Raw genomic sequence first — 22,263 nt, forward strand, 5'->3', positions numbered from 1 at the left:
AAAAAAAAATCCATCTTTGCTCTTCTATTTTCCCCTTCTCGATTTTCGATCATCACAGAAAATTTCTGAAGAAAATCCTCAAAGAAGCTGAGAAAAATCAATAATCTTGCTAGAGAAGAAAAGGGGTTGAAGAAAAATTCGATCTTTTGTAGGAGATGGCTTTAATGCGCCTTCTAACTCAGGTCACTTCTTGAATTTTCTTATTTTATAGTTGATTTTGTTTATATTGTCTCTATTTGTTTCGAGGGGTTTTGTGTTCCAGTTTGTTTTTATTCGGGTTGTTGTTGTTGACGAGATGTAGAGTAAAATGGATTTTAATTGAGTGAAATGGTTATAAATGATTCATATAATTGATTCGAACTTGCTTGGGATTAATATGTAATAGGTTGATGGTTTGAGTTTGAGGTTGAGGTTGAGATTTCTCTATATTAGGTTAGAAAACCCTAATTTTTGTAGTTTTATGGTTTTTTGTTTCCAAGGTTTTTTTTTTTCATATTTATTTGGTAACTAGAGGTAGGATAAAATGGATTTCAATAGAGTGGAATGGTTCTCAATGATTTGTATAATTGACTCGAACTTGTTTGGGATTAAGATGTAATTGATTGATGGTTTGAGTTTGAGATTTCACTATATCAGGTTAGAGAAACCCTAATTTATGTAGTTTTATGGGTTTCTGTTTCCAAGTTTGGATTTTGTTTCGTTTTATTTTTTGGTTTATTCTTGTTGATTGGAGGTAGGATAAAATGGAGGCCAATAGAGTGGAATGGTTATGAATGGTTTATATAATTGAGTGGAACTTGTTTGGGATTAAGACGTGATTTGATTGATGGTTTCAGATTGAATTTTCACTCTATTATGTTAGAAAAGCCTAATTTTTCTAGTTTTATGGAATTCTATTTCAAAGTTTGGATTTTTTTGATAGTCGTTGTGTTTGGACCAGCTGCTCAAACCTCGACTAATTCCACGGATACGTTCTATCTAGTATTTCCCTCCTGCATAGCTACCAAGCAACCTTGTCCATCAAGGCTAGCAAAGATGAGAATAAACCACCTAGTGTTTTTGTCTCCAATGGGATTTAATCATGAAACCTTATGGTTCTCAACCTATTTCATTGACCACTAGCCACATCGTTGGGTGCAAGATTGGATCGCTTTTTCTTTTTGATTAATTTATCAGAGATTTCAGAGCAATTGGCTCGTTCATAACTTGTGGTTTCTATTTTTCGTTTATTAGGATTATTTTAGTGTTATGCTACTGTCTTCCAAGTATTCTGTTTTCCTGTAGTGGTAGCTTTATTTCTTTTTGCTTGCTATAGTATTGTTCATGAAACTGAAAATTTGTCTTATCTTTTTATTGTTAATTATTTAATGCCTAGTCTCATTTAGCTTATGGGTGCAATACCAGCTAAATAGGATAAAGGCTTAGTTGTTCCTGCCAAGTCTCAAATTTGATTTGGTGTTTTTCATTTTATCTTTTTACGCTGGTTAGAGTTATAAGTTGTGCAGTGATAAGTAAAAGATATAGAGAACCTCTAATTTTAGATAATTGCTAATTTGACTTAAAAGTCGTATTATTAAATTGGAATGAAATGGACTTAAATAGAGCAAAATGGATAAGGATGATTCATCTAAGCAACTCCATCTAGCTTTGAATTGAGGTATAACTGATTCATTGTTTCTTATCTAGCTCATATGGATGTGATTTACCTTTTTTTTGTGTTCTAATGAGAAATACTCGTGTTCTGGTGGAAAAAGATACATCTTCTCAGCTGCCCTTTTTAGATCGATGGTATGTAATTTTGGCAGTTTTCTGCATCTGAAGATGTATGTTTTAGAGAAAAAGCTCAAAATAGTCCTTTGTCTTTGGCTTTAGACTCAGTCATCCCTCTTCATTACATGGAGCAACCTTCAAGTTTAAAATAGTGGTGCTCTTCTAGTGTCCTCTCTAACTCTGTTAGTTTCTTAACGTTTGAACTCAGATCCTATGCACGTGGGATACACGTGCGAAATATTCCCTGAAACCACCCCTCTCATGCATTTTGCGGTGTATTTGGACAGAGAGATGTTTTGATGGGTTATCAACTCCTATTTTATCCTCAAAGCTAGATGTCCTTTTGGTTATATAGTTGGCTAAATTAACCTCTATCAACTGTCCTGTAGATCTTTTGGACTTTGTCAGCCTTAGTTCAAACCTAGCTTTTTATTTATTTTATAGCTGACTTTCGTCCTCTGAGTTCACTCTTTTGTACAATCTGCATCTTCTTGATGCGTTTAATGAAACCATCTTACTTCTGTAAAAAAAAAAATCCCAGACTTGTCTCTTATTTCTGAGGCAAGAATTAATGATTCACTAAACTCGTCCCACTAGAAAGAATTTCGAAACTCATATAATGTTACGTACCTACTTTTTAAAATGTTGACTATATTTATCTCAGTTTACTGCTCTCAAAGATACTATATATGTAATCTGTAGGGTTTAATGTAAGCAAACGAAAAAATATGAAGGAAAAAAAGTTAATGACCCATGTCCTAATAGATAGGGGATGTATTTCAGCTTTTTTCCATGCTCTATGATAGCTCTTTTCTTGTTTCTCTTTTCTCATGTGTGTAATAATACCTTTTCTGTTCTACAGGTTGAAAGGCAACAATCTCAACTGAGGCATATTAGCTCTTTGTTCAATCGAACATATCTTTCCTCTGGACGGATCATAGGAAGTGAAGGTATGCTCTGAGATTTTGGCACTGATGGAGGAGAGTTTCTTTATTTTTGTGGTCTACATTGATATCATATCATACGGTTGATAATATGGAACTTCTTTTCCAGGGCATTTATGCTTAACTTTTCGTGTGATATTTATTATCCTCTAAAAAGCTGAGCTGTTGTGTTCTCTAAACTAAACAATGGTCATGCCTTAAATTTTATGAAATATTCTTATGACCGTACTGTCTGATAATGCAGTCACCTCTTCACCCCCAACCCCCATCCCCGCGAAGAAGGATTGGTTACAAAGTGTTTATGCACTAATCTTATAGGCTCATGCTGGTTAATTTCGGTTAAAGCTACTAATAATGGATGAAAGAAATTAAAAACATTAGAGTAAAAGGAAGTTATCATTTTCAAAATAACAAACAAACATTAGAGTAAAAGGAGAAAAACGGAAGAGCTTTTTTTAATTAGTAGCTTTAAACGTAAATCCTTGTTTATAGTGGATTCAAAATGAAGGTGCAAAAAATAAAATACACTGATTATAACATTGAAGGTCAACAGGTGAGCTAATTTATATTCACTATCAATTATTTACGGGTACGCTATCTAGAAGACAAGGTTCAGTAAGTTGAAGAGTGAGTTAGGAGTGTGACATGAATCACGATAAATGTACCAAATGAAGTGGAAGAAAAATTATCTAGATGTTGAAATAAAATTGTCAACCTCTCTGACCTGCTTTTACTTTAAAAAAAGAGATTTGTTAGACATGCACATCCGTAGAAACAATTGAACATTTAATGTTTTCTTGTAAATATCTCCATTTCTGCATACCTCTGTATGCAGTCTGCCGCTAACAAAAAATTGCTTTGTATTTAAATGACAGACATGTTATCGATATGGATTAAATTTTGCTTATAGATGGGTTCATACTGTTGATGTCCCCCCTGCACGTTATTGTTTTACAAGAGAGAGTTAGAAATCAATTTACCATTTTGTGTAAATGAACTAGCAACCTCTCGAGTCAAACACAATTCTTTTTCAATAATATGCTTCATGGAAGTGAGCTAGCAAACCTGAGCTCACTGCAATTCTTTTTCAGTAGTATGCTTCCAATTCTTATCACTTTTTGCTACTGGTGTAATTCAGAGTATATAGATGACCCTGTGGCTATTGTAGACATTCTAGGGTCCTTATAAAGTTGGAGGATCTAGGGATAGTTTTCTTCTTTCTCTTTTCTTTTCTTTATCTTTTGTTTATGCCAGACACACAATTGTGGAGGAAGGATATTGTGTCAATGTCTGGATACTAGCTTTGAGCTGATGGTTGTATTCAAATGTTACCTTTATCAAAAAAAATAAATTAACATTTCAGCTTATAAGTTGGTGAATCCAAATCATTTAAGCAATTTATGTTCACTAGCAAACTTGGTGGAACTGAGCTAGCAAACCTCCTAAGTTAAAGTGCATCCCTTGGTATATGCTTCCATGTCTTGTAAACCTTAAACACAAATGGGTTAAACATCAACTCATAAGTAAGTGAATGCATTACCAAAAAAAAAGGGCTAGTGAATGCCTCTCAGAAGCGTACTTCACGAATGAGCTTACAAACCTCCAAGTTTAGTTCAATCCTTGTTGGTCATACTTCCGAGTCTTATGAACCTTAAACTCTAGTGTGCTAACATATCAGCTTATAAGTTAATGAATCCATCTTATTCGGCAGAAATACTGTCGATGCAGTATTTGTATATGAAGCTACGAGTCGTAACTTCAAATTCAGAGGCAACTTCTGCCAGCCTCTGATAGAGCCCATTTTCCATCACCAATCTGAATCTTGATGTTGACCTTATGTTCCTTTTCCAATCTGTCCCTCTTTTACGTGCAGTTCATGGAGTTGCAAATACCAAGCAAAGGTTTCAGTCTAGTTATGTGGGAAGTCTAGCCCGCAGAGTACGTGAAAGAGAGGAAACTAGTAATGCTTCATTTCATAGAAGTGATCCAGAGGCAGTCATAAGGTCGTTTGAAAGCCAACCTTCATTGCATTCCAATCCAGCGGCAGTGTCGGAGTATGTTAAGGCACTGGTAAAGGCTGACAGACTTGATGAAAGTGAGCTTCTCCGGACTTTGCAGAGAGGTAGTAATAATCAGATGTCTCACATTACCTTGTATTATTTGAGAATGGATTACTCTAAATATTGAACATTTAACATTAATGCTTGCTTATGAAGGTTTATTCCTTTAATTAGTCTATCATGGATACCAATGACGCTGACAAGAGCTCTTTTCAGGGATTGCTGGTTCTGCTAGGTCTCATATGGAGGAAGAGAATATAGGGGCTCTGTCAGCTCTTAGAAATGTTGGGAAATCAACAAAGGATGGTGTTCTTGGTACTCGTAATACTCCTATACATATGGTGGCCGTGGAAGGAGGTAACTTCAAAGAACAGTTGTGGCGTACATTCCGGTCTCTGGCTGTGGCCTTTCTCTTGATTTCTGGAGTTGGTGCTCTCATTGAAGATAGAGGAATCAGCAAAGGTATAAGAGGTCTGCAATTTTGTTTGGCTTTTGAAGCTCTATTCAGAAGCATTCTACTATTGTCTTTTTCTTAATCCATTTTCTGCATCAGGACTTGGTCTAAATGAGGAAGTGCAACCAACCATGGAAACCAATACAAGATTTTCTGATGTGAAGGGTGTTGATGAAGCAAAATCTGAGCTGGAAGAAATTGTTCACTATCTCCGAGATCCTAAGGTGAGTTAATCTGGGATATTTTTTTTGTAATCACAAGCAATTCAGTGACTTCATCTGTGGTATAGAAGTCCTATATTTGATATTTGAGTCTCTAATGCAGGTAAGTAAACAAAAATAACACTGATGAATTTTGTTATTTGGTGTTCCACACATTATTATACTAGAAATGCATCAGTCTTTTACGACAGTGTTTTCACCAGCTCTCTTTAAACACCCTTCTGAAAAGATGCCAAGGATAGAAATGTGGGGAGAAAACATTTTATCATTTATTAGGAATATAAGGTTCTTCCAGTGGGTTCTCATAATTAGGTCCTGATCATTGAATAGATTCAGTTGTTGAACTCCGATTTGGTTAAGTGCCATAATTTTGGGTTATGCTACTATGGTTCCTAAACACAGATGTAAAGCCTGAACCTTGATAGTCAAATCAGGTGAGGATCACTTATTGATAGGACCATTTTCTGAATAGTGGATTATATATGTGATTGAAAACACTGGGAAAGTCAAGCTAGAATTTTATTTTAACACGATCCTTAATCAAGCCGGTAACTCAACTGACAAGCCGTAAATGAAGTGTAATGAAAGATGAAAAGCTTTTGAAATATATAAACTACCTTGTTCAAGATTTTTACGATCATCAGCAACATGTCAACAGAAATTTTATGGAACTTGATAAAATCTAGAATCATGTAATAGTATGTAGTCACAGGCTCACAGCTAACAATGTGGTCATATGATACACATTATAGGTATAGCCTTGATTCAAAATATATTACAGGGTACATATCATATATGGTAAGATTCTGCAACTTCATTTCAGCACCAAATCTATTATTTGATCTGCAAAGATTTGCTTTAACTTGCTCCACGAAATGAGTGTAATAAGCCTTTCCTGTTCTATCTAACTGATCAAGAGTGGTGATGCTTCTAATTGGTGGTGCATACTCAGTGGTTTTTTCAGTTTGAACAGGGTTGGTGGGTGGGTGGGGTGGTGGTGGTGGTGTTTGCAACTGTAAAAGCGTGCTGTTGCTTAGTGTTCCTTATCTATGATTGTGGAGGCAACTTAGAGAACAACCTGGTTGTTGGTAGTACTATGAAAAGAGAAGGAAACTAATGAAGGAAGAACAAGAATGAAGCATAAAAAAGGTCATACGGGCTAAAGTTGTTTGTTTGATTGTAGCTTTGTGCGTTACAGCTTTTATTAAGAATGAACTAAAAAAACATAGAATAAAAGAATATAAGAAAACATGGTGTCTACTTATAAGTTTAACCCAGTTTGGACTTCCATGAGCTGAGCTACACAGGAGCTTAAATGAAAGTCATTAACTGTGAATAAAATTGTTTAATTCTGTATTTTCATTGACTTCTTATAACAATTCTGTTTAAAACCAAACCCAATAAAAAATCGTGGATATCGAGGTTGCGACCTCCTAAGCTTGAAGTAGCTACACCATTATTAATACATTCTAGTGGAATCATCTGTTTTTTTCAATCTTGGTCAACCGTTAGATACCCTTTGGAAGTAAAAGAGGACAAAAGGTACAAACCAGAAGATTTTTGGTGTCTGCTTGTGCTTTTGCTTACATTTCTCGTGTTAAACCAAATCTTTTAACTGTTGCCTATAGTTTCCACTTCAGTCAAAGATACTTATCTTGGACAGTCAAGTATGTAACGTATGCACACTTATTCTGATTAGTAATGGTGGTGATATATGGCTCATATGTGTCGACGTCTTATTAGCTGCAGTATTATCAGTCAACATTAGCCCAATCTATTTAATTGCTCATTTCAGCGAACTTTTGGGTACAGCGTTTCACTCGTCTTGGGGGCAAGCTCCCAAAAGGAGTATTACTTGTTGGCCCCCCTGGAACTGGTAAGACCATGTTGGCGAGGGCCATAGCTGGAGAAGCTGGGGTTCCCTTTTTCTCATGCAGTGGCAGTGAGTTTGAAGAAATGTTTGTTGGTGTCGGAGCTCGCAGAGTGAGAGACCTTTTTGCTGCTGCTAAGAAGCGATCACCATGCATTATATTCATTGATGAGATTGATGCCATTGGAGGAAGCCGTAACCCTAAGGATCAGCAATATATGAGGATGACTTTAAATCAATTGCTTGTCGAGCTGGATGGCTTCAAACAAAATGATGGAATCATTGTGATTGCTGCCACTAATTTTGCTGAGTCACTGGATAAGGCTTTGGTGAGACCTGGACGATTTGATCGCAACATTGTTGTCCCAAATCCTGATGTTGAAGGGCGGAAGCAGATTTTGGAATCTCACATGTCAAAGGTAATCTTCTCAAGCTGGGACATTTCTGGTGATGCTGTAGTTTCCAGTTATCACGGTCACAATCTATCAGTAGTGTGTCTCAGCTATATTGTGCTTGCTATAAACAGCCAGTACACTGTCCTGTTTTATTTTCACATGTAGTGTTTTATATGATAAACCAATTGTGCATCATATCCTCTTTCCTTAGTGTTGTGGTAATATATTTCATATACCCTGCACATTAATGGGTGGATCATTCAAAGTTTTTGAAGATGCAATAAATGTTATCATCTCCAAAAGCTTCAGTGAGTGGATATCTTTTCCTGTTTCATTTTGCCTTTGACATATTTCACTTTGTCATTGATTCATCATTTCTTATCTAGACGCTATTTATTTATTTTAAGTTGCTTTCTCTTTCAATATTTAGGTCCTAGAATAAAAATGAGTCACTATGTCTCGCTATGTTTCTTGTTTGTCTTCAAACCTGTTTTGTAAAACATTTTTCTTGACCCGAGGTTTATCGGAAACAACCTCTCTACCCCACGGAGAAAGCGTTAAGGTTTGCATACTCCCCACCTTTCCCAGACCCCACTTGTGGGATCACACTGGGTATGTTGTTATTATGTCATGCTATGTCAAGCTTCCTTTTTTCCATGTTTGGTTTATGTAAATTCTCTCATTCTTGGACAGCTGATGCAATGTGAATATGATATCCTATTAGGGGTCTGTTTAGGTCATTGCTACTTTCTCATCCAAAGAATATCCTGTTTGGCAGATTCTGAAGGCGGATGATGTTGACCTTATGATCATTGCTCGGGGGACTCCTGGATTTTCTGGTGCAGACCTTGCAAACTTGGTGAATATCGCTGCTGTGAAGGCTGCTATGGATGGTGCCAAAGCCGTAAGCTTGGCTGATCTAGAGCATGCGAAGGACAAGATCATGATGGGAAGTGAGCGCAAATCAGCTTTTATATCCCAAGAGTCGAGAAAACTCACAGCATACCATGAAGGTGGGCATGCACTTGTAGCTATTCATACAGATGGGGCTCTTCCGGTGCACAAAGCAACTATTGTTCCACGTGGAATGGCTCTTGGTATGGTTGCTCAATTGCCTGAAAAGGACGAGACTAGCATCTCCCGTAAGCAGATGCTTGCACGACTTGATGTTGCCATGGGTGGGCGAGTTGCTGAAGAGCTCATTTTCGGGGAAAGTGAAGTAACTTCTGGTCCATCTGATGATCTCAAGCAAGCAACCAAGCTAGCCAGAACCATGGTCACCAAGTTTGGTATGAGCAAAGAAGTTGGGCTCGTTACCCATAACTACGACGATAATGGGAAGAGCATGAGCACTGAGACTAGACTTCTAATCGAGAAGGAAGTAAGAGAATTACTTGAAAGGGCTTACAACAATGCGAAAACTATTCTCACTACCCATAATAAAGAACTTCATGCTCTTGCTAATGCATTGCTTGAGAAGGAAACACTAACCGGAGGTCAGATCAAAGCCTTGCTTGCCCAGGTCAAATCTCAACAAACTCAGCAGAAGCAACATCAATCAGTATCAGTTGAAAGTACACCACAGTCCAATCCAAGACCTCCACAGAGTCCAAGTGCAGCAGCAGCTGCGGCCGCTGCTGCAGCAGCCGCTGCAGCTACAGCTGCTGCTAAAACCAAAGGCATTGCTCCAGTAGGATCTTAGCACAGAAAATGTTGGTAAACCATTTATCAGTTTTATGTGCATATAGTCTATTATCTTCGTGCAAGCCTTTTACCCTTTTGAGAATCATTGTTGAGCTGCTGTTAGCGAAGGTGAAGTTGAGTTCAAAATGTTTTGTTAACAGATTAACGGCAGTTTCATCGTGTTATTTTTAGTGTATCGCTTATATTTAACTCTCGTTAGACCTCTTAATTCCCGTGTCATCGTATAACATAGACGGGCATAGCCTTTCCAAGTCAGATTTTAGCTTCTTTTTTTTTATTCCTTTCCTTGCTCATCTTCATTGGATATGTAGTCGTCCCACCAGAATGATGTATATTTTCACAGTGCAAGAACTTGGTTGTTCCATATCTGCACTCACTATACTGCTCTTCCTATATGAAATGAAACTAGCAGATTATTAGCTTACTTACTAGTGTTTCCATGCTGCAGTTTGACACTGTTAAAATATCACCAGTTGTTGCTCTGATGATTGTCATCCTTCTTTCACAATTTACTTGGGTTTTTTTTTATCTACGTGGTACAGTTTCAGTTTATCGAGAACAGGACCATAGATAGGAGAGTGTGGATGACATGCGTTAGGATAGAATGTTAGTAGCTGATAGTGTGTTGTCTTGTTTTCCGTTCATATTTGTAGTTGTAGTATTAAAAAAGAAAACCCTTTTCTTGAATTTTAGAAAAAAATTCATTTACAGTATGTCTTCCATTTTCAATCAAAGGAGGAATAAAAGGTCTTTTGCAACATTTAACTAATAAAACAATCATCAGTAATTATAATTTTTACTTCTGTAAAGCTTTGCTTTTTATTTATAAGTTAAACTAAATATATGAACATATACATTTTAAAAGAAGCAATATACTTCTAAAGACAACTTTGAACTAATTACTTCCTTTATTGTAAAATAATGATTCTAAGAAAATAAAGAAAATTATTTTAATTTTTGTTTCTAAATTAAAGTTATGTCAAATAATATCAGATGTGTTTAATTTTGTGGTTTTAAGCATGTTACGTGAAAAAATAAAATTGAAATATTACTTAAAAAATGAATCCATTCTCTTTAAAAACAAATCATTTTCTTTAAAACAGATTAAAAAAAATGTCATTCTCTTTTATACGCTGAGAGCAACAGGTTAGGCACATGACTAAAATTTCCAAGTAAATACTCATACGTACCATATTAGTTGATATTTTCCTTTTTATATGCATAAGAAATTATAAATAAAAAGGTTTTTTTTTTTTTATTAATTTACCTCTTAAAAAGCTTGGAAAATTTTCAAATAAATGTGTACCCTTTCAAAACGAATTAATTGCAAGAGTAATATAGAAAAAAGTTAATTAATATTTTCTTAATTTAGTAAGATGAACAATTAATAAAGAGCAATTATTTAGTAAAATGATCAACTAAAATAAAATAGAGGAAGAAAAAACATCAATATTTTATTAGTTGACATAAAAATCATCATTGACTCAATTTTTGGTAAGCAATATAATTAATTATATATTCTTATGGTAATTATGTCATATAGTAAGTATTTTGTATTATAAAAGGTAAATGAATGAATTGTGCAAATCTATAAATATGTCTATAGAAATCAATTATTAATTATGGATAAAAAATTTCAAAGAAATAACTAATTGATAATATTACCAAAGCTAAAGATACTCATGTAAATAATTGTTATAAATAGTACAAGAAAAAAACAATTTTTCCCAAACAAAAATCTTCTTCTCCCTTTTATTGAATTTGATCGATAGAGGTAAAATGTCAACATCAGACGGAGAATGTATGAGAGTGATAAAAGACGGAGAAGCTTCTCGTGTAGTCCTATCGTATGAGTTTATTGATAAGCTAAAGAAATTAGATTGGGATAATATTTTGAAACGAGATATGATGATTTCACTACAACACGATGAGAAGTTATTGTGTGCTTCCAAACAAACAAAACCACCTAATTGATACTTTTCTTGTCATGTTTTTGTTACTCTACGTACATTATATTATATTGGAAGAAGTTGTTTCTTTTATATATTTGTTGATCATTTTCTTAATAAAAATTTATTTGGAGTTGATTTAATTGATTGATGTTGTAGTAATAATCACACACATACACACTGAAACTAACACAACCAAGATCAATGAATGTTGAGTTGTGTTTCTTAAGTCGAAAAGTTTATTGTACTAAAATTTGTATACGCTTTATCCTTTTTAGACCCTGCCTTGTGAGACTCTATACACGGGATATGTTACGATACTTAGGAGTTGTTAGGTTTAGAACTAATTAGTCAAATAAAAAATTGAGATAAATGGTCATTAATATAAGATGTGAAAAGGGGACGAGACTACTGTCTGCATACAAAAGACTCTAGTGATTTGGACCCTAATCATAACGAAAGTTTAGTGCATCAGACTACTATTTTTTATATGAGACTCGAGGGTGTCAAACACCTTTTCCCCTCTTGGCAAAGAGTTTTAATTAGCAAGTTGATGCAAGTCACAAAAACAAAAAAAAAACATTTTTGAAAATGTATTTGATGATATTTAATTAACTAGATTAGACGACATAATACACCATATTTTATTCAATCTTAAAGATGATACTTTCAGTTGATGCATTCTTTGATTGATTGAGACAAAAACGATTTTCTTAGTACAACTCAACTTCGTCAAGCCTATTGGTATTTTTATTGACTTTTTCCAATTTAAAAAAAATCCAAAAAATGACAAATAAATAGGCCATTGCCAGTGTGAGTCATTGGGGACCCTTTGGGGCACACACATCATTCACACCTTTTGGCTCCTCATATGAAGCAACAGCAAGACAATAGTTGTGCAAAGAATTGAGAATAACTTGACATTGTGACCCTTGTTTTTTTTCGTGTGGAGCCAGAGTCGAATCTAAGATTTTAAATCAGTAGAATTCATTTACCAGTATCAATACTTGGTTACATTGCCCGTCTCAAGCCTAAGTGAAGGAGGAGCGTTAGTTACAATTAAGTTAGAGTCGGATCTAAGATTTTAATCAGTAGAATCCGTTTACCAATATCAGTACTTGGTTACATTGCCCGTCTCAAGCCCAAGTGAAGGAGGAGGGTTAGTTACAATTAAGTTACTTGCGCATGTTATGGTCTCAAACTTGAGTAAAGGAGGAGGATTAGTTACGGTTAGGATGACAATTAGCGTAAAACTAATTAATTTTTGGATAGCGAAAATTCATATAGTTGAAGGTAGGGGCGTAAATAGGAGGGTTTAACTGAATTTGAACGGATCAAAATGAGCTGAGTCAATAAATAAATAGGTCATTAACCGGCTCAAAAATTACTTGGGCTAAGAATAACTATGTTAGAATTTCTTTGTTTTTTTTTTTCTTATAATATTTTTAATTACCTAGTTATTTTTCTTTACTATGACAAACACACTACATATCGAACAATAACCCTAACTTTTAAATAGACTGAAGTGGACGAATCAAAATGGACAGACTTAACAAGCATGACCCCCACCAATTTGGACATAGGTGGAACGAGTTATATTTTCATGGACTGATTTTGTCACCCGTATGCGATGAATGTGTTTACATGTGCTTCAAAGGTGTACATTAGAACAGTTTATGTCAAGACAATTGTTCCTCTTAAAAGGGCCTTCATTAAATTTTCCTCAAGTCATTATCATGGGCCTAAAACTGCAACTGGCATAGCAAAATAGGTCCATTATACATGTCTTTGTTTATCTTTAAATGATCCAGACTGGCTGAAAATGAAAAGTTGATAATGAATTCACCATGTGTAGAATATATGCATTGATATATTCTATTTGTATGGTGCAATGCCATTTATGTGTTGAAAAGTTGTGCCGCGTAAGCTACATTGGGTGGTCAGTTGAATATCCTTCTTTAAAAAGAATCCAAGACGTGTTCGATCATATACTCAAATCTTTTTTTTTTGGGTTCAAAATGTGTATTTGTGTTAAGAATTTACCAAACATGTACTTTTGAAGTGTGGTATATAGAAAGTGGTCATTACATTTCATTTTTTACTTAGAGGATGATGAAAATGAATGACCAAAAGGTTTAGAACAGTCCGACTAATTCAAATTCACCTAATAAAAATGTTATTAGAAGGAATTTTACCGCTTCTTATCTAGAGAACTTCATTTTCAAGACTTGAATTTGAGACACCTGATTTAAAGAATAATATTCTTAAAAATTACAACATAGCGATGGAGAAAATAATACTAGCTAAATATTAACTAGTATTATAAGTTTTTTAAACATTTATTTTTGGAAAAAAAGAAAAGGAATTTTAGACCATAGGAAAACAATTATGTGATCCAATTATTTTTTTTTACACTCTTTAGTAATTACAATTGTAAGAAATGGACAGTACATACAAGAATTAAAGAAGTAAAGAATGATATAGTAATTGTACCAAATTATTTCTAGGTAAAAATTGAAAACCAAAAAAAAAAAATCATCATAACTAATTAGTATTTAGTAGTAAAGAACTCTATTCTCCTCTTTCGATGATCGAGAAAATCTTGTGGACTAGTAAACGTAACATTTCAAAATTCGATAGATAATGGACCTGTCCCTCTATCTGTTATCTTTTTTCGCGATGTCTTCGATCATTTCCTCCACTACAATCATCTTTGGCCTATCTTTTGGAGATGCAACCAAACAAGCCATAGCCACTTTTAAAAGTGCAACCATTTCATCTTCCCTTTCTTTATACCTTGCAAGTTCAAAATCAAACACATCCCAAGTCCATTCTTTGTTCACAACACCTTGTATCCATTTTGCTAAACTTGTATCCCCTTCACTTGTTGCAATTTTCCCAGTCAAAATCTCTAGTAAAACCACTCCAAAGCTATACACATCACTCTTTTGAGAAAATTTACTAGGATTTTTGTTTGTGTTTACATTGTTTTGTGTCGATAATTCCGGTGCTTTGTATCCATTGTTTGATGAAATTGGCATTTGTAAGAGCAAGTGGAGACATATATCAGAGATACAAGCATTTCCATTGTGATCAATTATTATGTTTGATGATGTGAAATTCCCATGACAAATCTTGGTTTTGTTGTAGCTATGTAAAAAACTAAGACCTTTTGCTGCTCCTAATGCATATCTTAATCTTGTTGTCCAATCCAATGGTGTTCTTCCCGGTCCACGATTTCCTGTGGAAGTTTTACACTATCAGATCATCTAAAAGATAACTACTACAAGTAACTCATTATGATAAGTGTAACTTGTTATCTCACACACAACTTATTATTATAATATGTTAAATTACGCTAATAGTATAAACGTTAGTTACTTATAATAATATATATAAGTCAATTATATTTCAATCTCATATAAATGGGGATCAACTATATGAATTCTTAATAACTCTTCAATTTTATTCCTAATTAATAATCTGTTTGATCAAGTTTTTGGGAAGTTAAAAGTGCTTATTGTTTAAAAAAGTGCTTAATTTAGAGAGTTAAGGTTTTTCGTCAAAGTTTTAGGGAAAATATAAGTGTTTTTGAGTAGGTCCGCCCTAGAAACACTTTTTGAACGCTTAATCAAGCAGAGATTACAACAAAAACAACTAACTCAATGGCTCAACTTCAAATTATCGAGGACATGATAAAACATAATATTGCAAAAGTGTATTTCAAAGCACAAAATACTTTTTCAAATAAACAGATTTTGAAAGTTTGACCGAACAGACCATAAGGAGGAGAGGATTGAAAAATTACCATGTAAGAGATTGTGTAGACTTCCATTTGGGAGAAAATCATAGACAAGAAGCAATTCCTCTTTTGATGAATAATAAGCTCTAAGTGGTACAACATTTGTATATCTCAAATTTCCAATTAATCTCAAAATTCCATCAACATCTTTCATTTTCTTCAACTTTTCAATTACTCTTTTAACCACAACAACATCTCCATAATCCAAAATAGCCACTTTATAACTTGTTCCAACACTTCCTTTTCCCAACATTTCAGCTGAGGCCTTCAACAAATCATCAACTTTATTAAAACCTTTACATCCTTCAAAACAAACCATTGTTGCAAATTGATCACTTGTTCTCTTGATACCATATTCAAATGAATGATACAGACTTGAACTACTCGTGTCCTGATTATACTTCCTATTCGTCGACCTCAATCTATAAATTTCACCCTGTTGATTCTTCTTTCTGTAATAACAACACCATGTTATTACCAAAACCGTCATCATAACGCCAATTGCATCAAGTGTGACTATCAATAAGAACATGTTTTCACTCAAATTCTTCTTTCTTTGATCAAGAAAGTTGAATTGTGAATTAGGAGTACTCATCACTGTTGGATTACTGTCCACCATTTCGCTCGGGCAAATAGTTCGTAATGGATATCCACAAAGACGAACATTTCCTATAAGAAAAATACATTAGTTGTTGAATTCGAAACTTCATGAGAATAGTTTGTTTTCAATAACAAAATCGAAAAGTAGCTAGTAAACATTTAGTTTTTGCACAATATATGTGTTTTTATTCTTTAAAGTTTGTCCTCGTTAGCTTTGTCAGCTAAAATTCGCATTCAAAAGAAGTTGAATGCAAATTTTAGCTCACTAGCATAGGAGGGGCAAAGTTTAAATAGCGACTCCGCTACTTCACTCATTTTGATTCGAACAAATTTTGAACCATGTTTATTAATTTGGGCCTGTTTAGACCTAGCCATTTTTCAATGTTGTAATTGAGAAAATAGTCATTGATAACGTTTCAAATTTCATAAGTGAAACTTTACGATAATATGCTATGACCATGGTTAATTCTCAATTACGCGAAGTAAAAATGGCTATTTATGAACTTTATCCGTTCAAATTTGATCCAATCCGCTCATTTCCGCACTTTACCTGTAAAAGCTGCAACTGGAAATTTTGATAACCAATTTGGGATTTTCCCGGAAAAGTTATTCCCAGAAACATTGAAGTCCTTAACTGAAGCAATAACTTTTTTTTCATCAGCACCAAGTGATCCGCTAAGAGAATTGAACTCGAGACGCAGAGTGATTAAATGCGGCAATTGATTCAACTCCTTCACCGGTATCTCACCGGAAAACTCATTGAACGACAAATCAAGTCGTCTGAGTCGCTTCAAATGGTGAATTCCTGAGGGAAATACACCGGAGAACTTGTTGTGAGAGAGGTAAACATGTTTGAGATTAGGCCAAAAATCGAATTTCGGAATCGAACTGAGAGAATTGTGGTGTAAACTCAAATGACGAATTTGTGTAAGATGAATCAATGGATGAATTGATCCAGTGAGATTCAAGTGATTGAGTACGATTTTTACGACACGACGAGTAATTGGATGACATTTTACACCTATCCATGAAGAACAGGGGACATTTCTAGACCATGAAGAGAGAAAATTCGACGTATCAGCTTGGGATTTGAAGGCTAAAAGAGCTGAGAAATCATCGGAATGAGATACGGTGAAGAAGAAGACGGAGATTAAGAGAGAGAAAGAGAGGAATTTAGAGATAGAAAATTGGTTTGGAAACAGAGCTGCCATTTTTGGAGTGCTCTGTTTTTTTTTTCTCTTTGGAGAAGAAGAATGTAAAATAGTTGTATTATGATGTTGACATTACCGTTACCTCTTTAATTATTTTCGTTTTTTTCTTCCTTTTGTATTTACGAGGATTCATCATGAATTATTAAGTATTTCGTTGGCAATCGGCCTAACACAATTCTCTTTTAGAGCAATGTGAACATGTTCACACGGGCAAAGTCGACCTGAACTTATTTGTGAGTGACGCGTAATATTTGCGAGCAATATTACATGTGAATATGTGATATGTTACGTGTTACTAGTCTATTTGACCAAGCTTCTGTGAAGTGAAACATATTATCTATTTTATTTAAAGAATTTTTATGTTGGAGAGTCGTCGATTTTGACCAAAAGAAAAGAGTGTTTTTTGTGATAGCAGAAGGTAAAAACTATAGGTTTTCTTGATTTTTTTAAAAATCATTGACCAAATATAAATTACTAATCTAATACTACCATAAGTTATTTTTGACTTTGATTAGCTAAACACAAATTATTAATCTCCGATAGTATTTTCTCAAGAAAACACTACTAACAAAAAGTAATAATAATAAATAGATTTGGGAAATTTGGTTAAACGAACTATAAATTACACTTTTGATGTAAAATTTCTCTTTTTTTTTTCTAATTTTTATTTTTATTTGGGTCTTTATTTCTGAAATTTCGTCTATTTATGATGTTACATCATACTTGAAAAGTATTGAATAACAAACCAAAACTAGAATTATCTTAAAAGTAATCTTCTTGGTGAAGTATTAAAAAGAATAAATATGAAAGGTAATATATAAAGAAGAAAAAAAGGAAGGGAAATAGATTAAAATGAGGGAGTGGCATTAGGTGTATTTTTTTGGTACTTAATCTTTGCTCTGAAGTGATGACTTGTGTTATTATTAAGGTTTGGTGGATTAATTAATGAAAAGAAAGAAATAATTTATGTATTTTTATGTACCAAATCATGGAAATTACAATACCATTCAATTATTTTTGCAAATTCATATTTCAGTTAAGTATTTATTGAGATATATAATGAATTAATAATATATGTATAATATTATTAAATTCATGTAAACTCATAATTAACCTTACGTGAGAATACATATCACTTTATTTTGGCATTTTTAAGGCTATCTTACCGTTGCATTTAGCCCATTGGGTTAATTCATCATTGGCATTATACTCGATAAGATTTTAAAGCAAATGTAGTGTTTTGTGTGGTAATGTGTACTCATTACTACAATAACAATTAACTAATGAAAAACAATCGTGTAATTATGAGACAAACATATATAATTTTTAAATAGTATTTTTCGCATTATATAAATCTACTCCTACATAAATATCTTTGATAGTCAATCTTCTTGATAGTACAGTAGTTAACGGTGCAAATATTCGATCAAATCAATTGTGGATACATAAACTACTAGAGAGATGGAGGAAATGCTTTGTATGTAACTCTATCAAACTTGTGGTACCTAATTGCAACCCTCGTGTTTCCTAGTCATCGTTTTTGTAAAAACATTAGCCTTAAACTCTTGACCTAGTGGTGTAGCGAGCACTTCATCAACCGTTATGAACACGAGTGGCTGGTAGTTGGTACGGTTAGAGAAGGAGATAAAAGTATAGGCTTTGACGTCCTTATATTATTATTCAAGAATGAATTGAAAATTTTAACTGATATTTTCAATTCCGATTTAGTTGAAGCGTCGATATTGGTAACTTTTATCCTACTAAGTTGAAGTGGGCCTTGACAACATGGGCCGTTTAGGCATAGCTCATTGTATTGGGCCTTTTGATGTAGCACTAGCTAAGGCCCAATAGATACATTTGATCCATAAGAGATATGAGCCCACATACGTAATGACTATAGTCTATAAAGGATTAGATTAAGCATTTTACATGAATTTTAGTCATATACACTAATAAAATAATAAATAATAATATTGAAAAATAAAATGTATTAACTAAACTAAAATTTTCATATTTGGAGGTTAAAAGAGTATCAAAATTATTTTGAATTAAATTATTGTATTATCATAGTAACACTTAATTCTGTTGTTTAAATGAATATAACGTGGATCTATTCAAACGTTAATTACTATTGTATATACATGTTGTATACAATTCTTTTACTTATAAGTTCTGAATATACATACAACACACGTACTCTAATACTAGTAATAAAACATAGAAGTACTATAAAGAAACAAAATTGACAAACTGTTTTATATTTCCAGCCCCTCTAATTTTCTTTACAATTCTTGATTATCTTTTTATATTATATATATAAACAAAAAAAACTCAAAATTCTATGATGTTTACAACCGATTCCGATTTTTTCAAAATATAAAGTAAAAAAATATATATGATTACACTTGACCAAAGAAAAAGCAAAATAGTAAACTCATAAAATCAAATTGAGTTGAAATCAATTAAAAAAATTAAAAATTGATAAGTGCTCCCCGACTCTTAATTATGATCTCGAGTTTGTGTCTTGAGAATGGAGTCGACTTAGATAGAAACCTCAAAGTGATACCTTTTGACGTGAATTTGAATTAGTCGAATCTCAAAACATGTATCAGACAGAGAATGAAAAACCGAAAAAGTGTAACTAGAAAGTCCATCTCAAAATCTTGATTCTCAAATCAACCTTACATTTAGCTGTTGTAATTGAAGCCACACTTGGATTTTTCCCTTTAGGTATTGGTCCATTGATACCATCACATGTTACTCTAATCCCCACTTTGTTAGTTTTCAATTTGTCCATTTTCACAACAACTTTTGTATCCAACAAAATCCTCATTGGCATTCCACTTTTTCTCTTCATATCTAATTTCAGACTTGAAATTGAATCCACATCAAGAACTTGTGACACAATTGATAATGTTGAATGTATAATTGTAACATTATTTGGTGCACTAGTAAATCTTGGAAAATCCCCATTTGCTAGCTCAATTTGATTGGTTGATTCCGCTTTCAATGCAATTGGATCATAAATGTAAACGACTTTCTTGTTTTTGTTCTTGGTAGACAGAGTTACGTTAAATTTAGTAGCAAGTCTTGTAGTGTCATCAGGAGATGTGGTGAGATTGAACTGCGAAATTTTAAGAGAGGATATTGAAAATGAAGGGAGTTGAGGACGATAAAGGAAGTAAAATATTGTACTAGCAATAGCTACGAGTATAAGAATAATGATGATCATGAGAATAGTCCAACAACAACATCGACAAAAACATCTACGACAATTGCAACCACGACCACGGCGTTTGTGTCGATAGTTCGGTCGATAAGGAATTCGATTTGGATTGTACGTTTGGCTCTTAGGGTTGTGCGTTTGATTTTTCGGTGTAGGGTTCGAGGTGGGGGTGGTGGTGGTGGTGGTGGTGCCATTAGGCTTGGTTGCCATTTTGGTACAAAGTGGAAAATGTAGTATAGTTGGTCGATAACGATTAATAATTGAACCTGACTAATTTCGTGACGTTGATATCATGAAGGAAAAAGGAGAGGAGAAAATAGATGATGAAAAAATATTTTTTTTGAAAGAGCTTTTTAACAATTGATAAATGGATGTTTGGTGGATAATAAATCATAAAACATGGTGAAGTAAAGTGTCAATGTCTTAGTTCTTAGGGTTTTTTTTTTCTTGTATTTTAGTTCAAAGTTTTATTTTTTGGTGTGAGACGTGAACTCCATAACCACAAAGGGGACATAGATACAATATAATATAGACACCTCACCAATTAAGTGAGAATATATCCTAGCAAGATAATATTTGAATTTTAGTTTTATATTATGAAACATGCACCTAAAAAAATACGATTTTCGATAAATATTATATCATAGATTTTTATATTCGTAGAAAAATCACTATTTTCTTGTAGAAATATTTTTAGATCTTTAATTTAGAAAATTATATTCATTTTATTTTAATTTTTGTTATACTATCTTTTTTTAATCTGCAGAATGGCTCAAATACAACAGTGACCTAAAGACCTTAAATTTTTAACTTTTTTGTGAAGTTTATTATAAGTTAATTCATTTAGACTTTTTTTGGGACATAACATTCTAGATTTGTTGAACTTCTATTATTTGTTAAGAAAACTGAGGCCCTCAAATTTGGAGGCGTATGACAATTGTGTCCCTGTTAAATAATTAATTTTCGAAAAGAAAAATATCTTTATATATTTAATCGTAGTTTAACTTTAAACTTCTCTCATTTTAAGCTGTACTATTTTAATTGACATGTTTTTTACGGTCGCAAAAATATCACGATATATTTAAAACTACGAGTTAATTTTATTTTAAAATTTATACTAAATCAAACAAATCACATGAATTTAAACAATGAAGAACTATCAAAAATTTATTTCTTATATTATGCATATTAAAATTCAAACGTCCTTAAATACTCATTACTAAATTCCTTAACTTCGTCATTATATAATTGAATTTTGACTTCTTTTGAAGTTCGATTTCTGTCACTATCTTATTTATTAATATGGCACCAAAAAAATAAATTTTTTTTTTACAAATTTCAATTTATCTATAAAAACATTATTGTTATTTTACTGAAAATACATGGAGCATATATTTTGCAGTCTTTTTTTTTATTTTCTTTTTTCTTTTAGGTGATGATGTGCAACCCACGTTTCATGAGATCTAAGTTTGAGGTTGACACGTTGGAGTAATAATATAATAAAGTGGTCTTTGGTAAAAAGTATTTTCTCTTCGAGATGAATCTTTTTAGCGTAAATTAAAATTAATCGAACTTTAAAAGAATATTATTAACAATAATAAAATATGTAGATATTGAGATTTTGTGGAATTTAGAAGACTAAGTTTCGATTTTAATTATTGCTCTTGGGGCTATCCTACCTTGCATCTTGGCTCATTTTTATAAAATGAATAGAAAAGTCTTTTAGGTCAGAATGATATTTTATTTTAAAAAAATATTTTTAACCTTTTTAATTTTAATATATTTTAATTTAAAAATGTAAAAAAAAAGATCAGTTTATTTTAATATAAAAAAATATTATAATTTTTTAAAATTTTCTGACTATTGAGCACTTTCTTAAATGAATAATATATTATCTTGAATATATTTCATAAATTCATATAATATTCATACAGAAATTGGTCAACAACTAAATATTTTAAGAAATCTACAAAATTCAGATCAAATAAATCTCAAGGATGTTCATACCATCTTATATGTTTGAGAAAATATTACTAATGACACTCCGAATCACAAAG

The 22,263-nt window shown here is 33.0% G+C and overlaps 3 protein-coding genes across 4 annotated transcripts; 1 reads left to right on the top strand and 2 right to left on the bottom strand.

Annotated features, from left to right (window-relative positions):
• On the top strand, window positions 1–9,846 carry LOC543882 (putative FtsH protease). 2 transcript variants are annotated; one of them, NM_001247441.2, is given in 7 exon segments: window positions 1–182; window positions 2,633–2,720; window positions 4,588–4,836; window positions 4,991–5,245; window positions 5,328–5,452; window positions 7,262–7,738; window positions 8,493–9,846. In NM_001247441.2, coding segments are annotated over 7 exon segments (2,145 nt in total). In that variant the 5' UTR covers window positions 1–155; the 3' UTR covers window positions 9,417–9,846.
• Window positions 9,847–13,732: 3,886 nt separating this feature from the next.
• On the bottom strand, window positions 13,733–17,172 carry LOC101246212 (probable leucine-rich repeat receptor-like protein kinase At1g68400). Its single transcript, XM_004251127.5, has 3 exons — window positions 16,320–17,172; window positions 15,176–15,838; window positions 13,733–14,608 (listed from the first exon to the last, which is right to left on the bottom strand). The coding sequence occupies exons 1-3, from the start codon at window positions 16,978–16,980 to the stop codon at window positions 14,025–14,027; spliced, it is 1,908 nt and encodes a 635-aa protein (XP_004251175.2). The 5' UTR covers window positions 16,981–17,172; the 3' UTR covers window positions 13,733–14,024.
• Window positions 17,173–19,621: 2,449 nt separating this feature from the next.
• LOC101252955 (NDR1/HIN1-like protein 6) lies at window positions 19,622–20,416 on the bottom strand. The gene has a single exon (XM_004251363.2). The coding sequence runs from the start codon at window positions 20,414–20,416 to the stop codon at window positions 19,622–19,624; it is 795 nt and encodes a 264-aa protein (XP_004251411.2).
• Window positions 20,417–22,263: the final 1,847 nt, after the last annotated feature.

Source organism: Solanum lycopersicum, chromosome 11 (genome assembly GCF_036512215.1).
Source record: "Solanum lycopersicum chromosome 11, SLM_r2.1".
NCBI lineage: Eukaryota > Viridiplantae > Streptophyta > Magnoliopsida > Solanales > Solanaceae > Solanum > Solanum lycopersicum.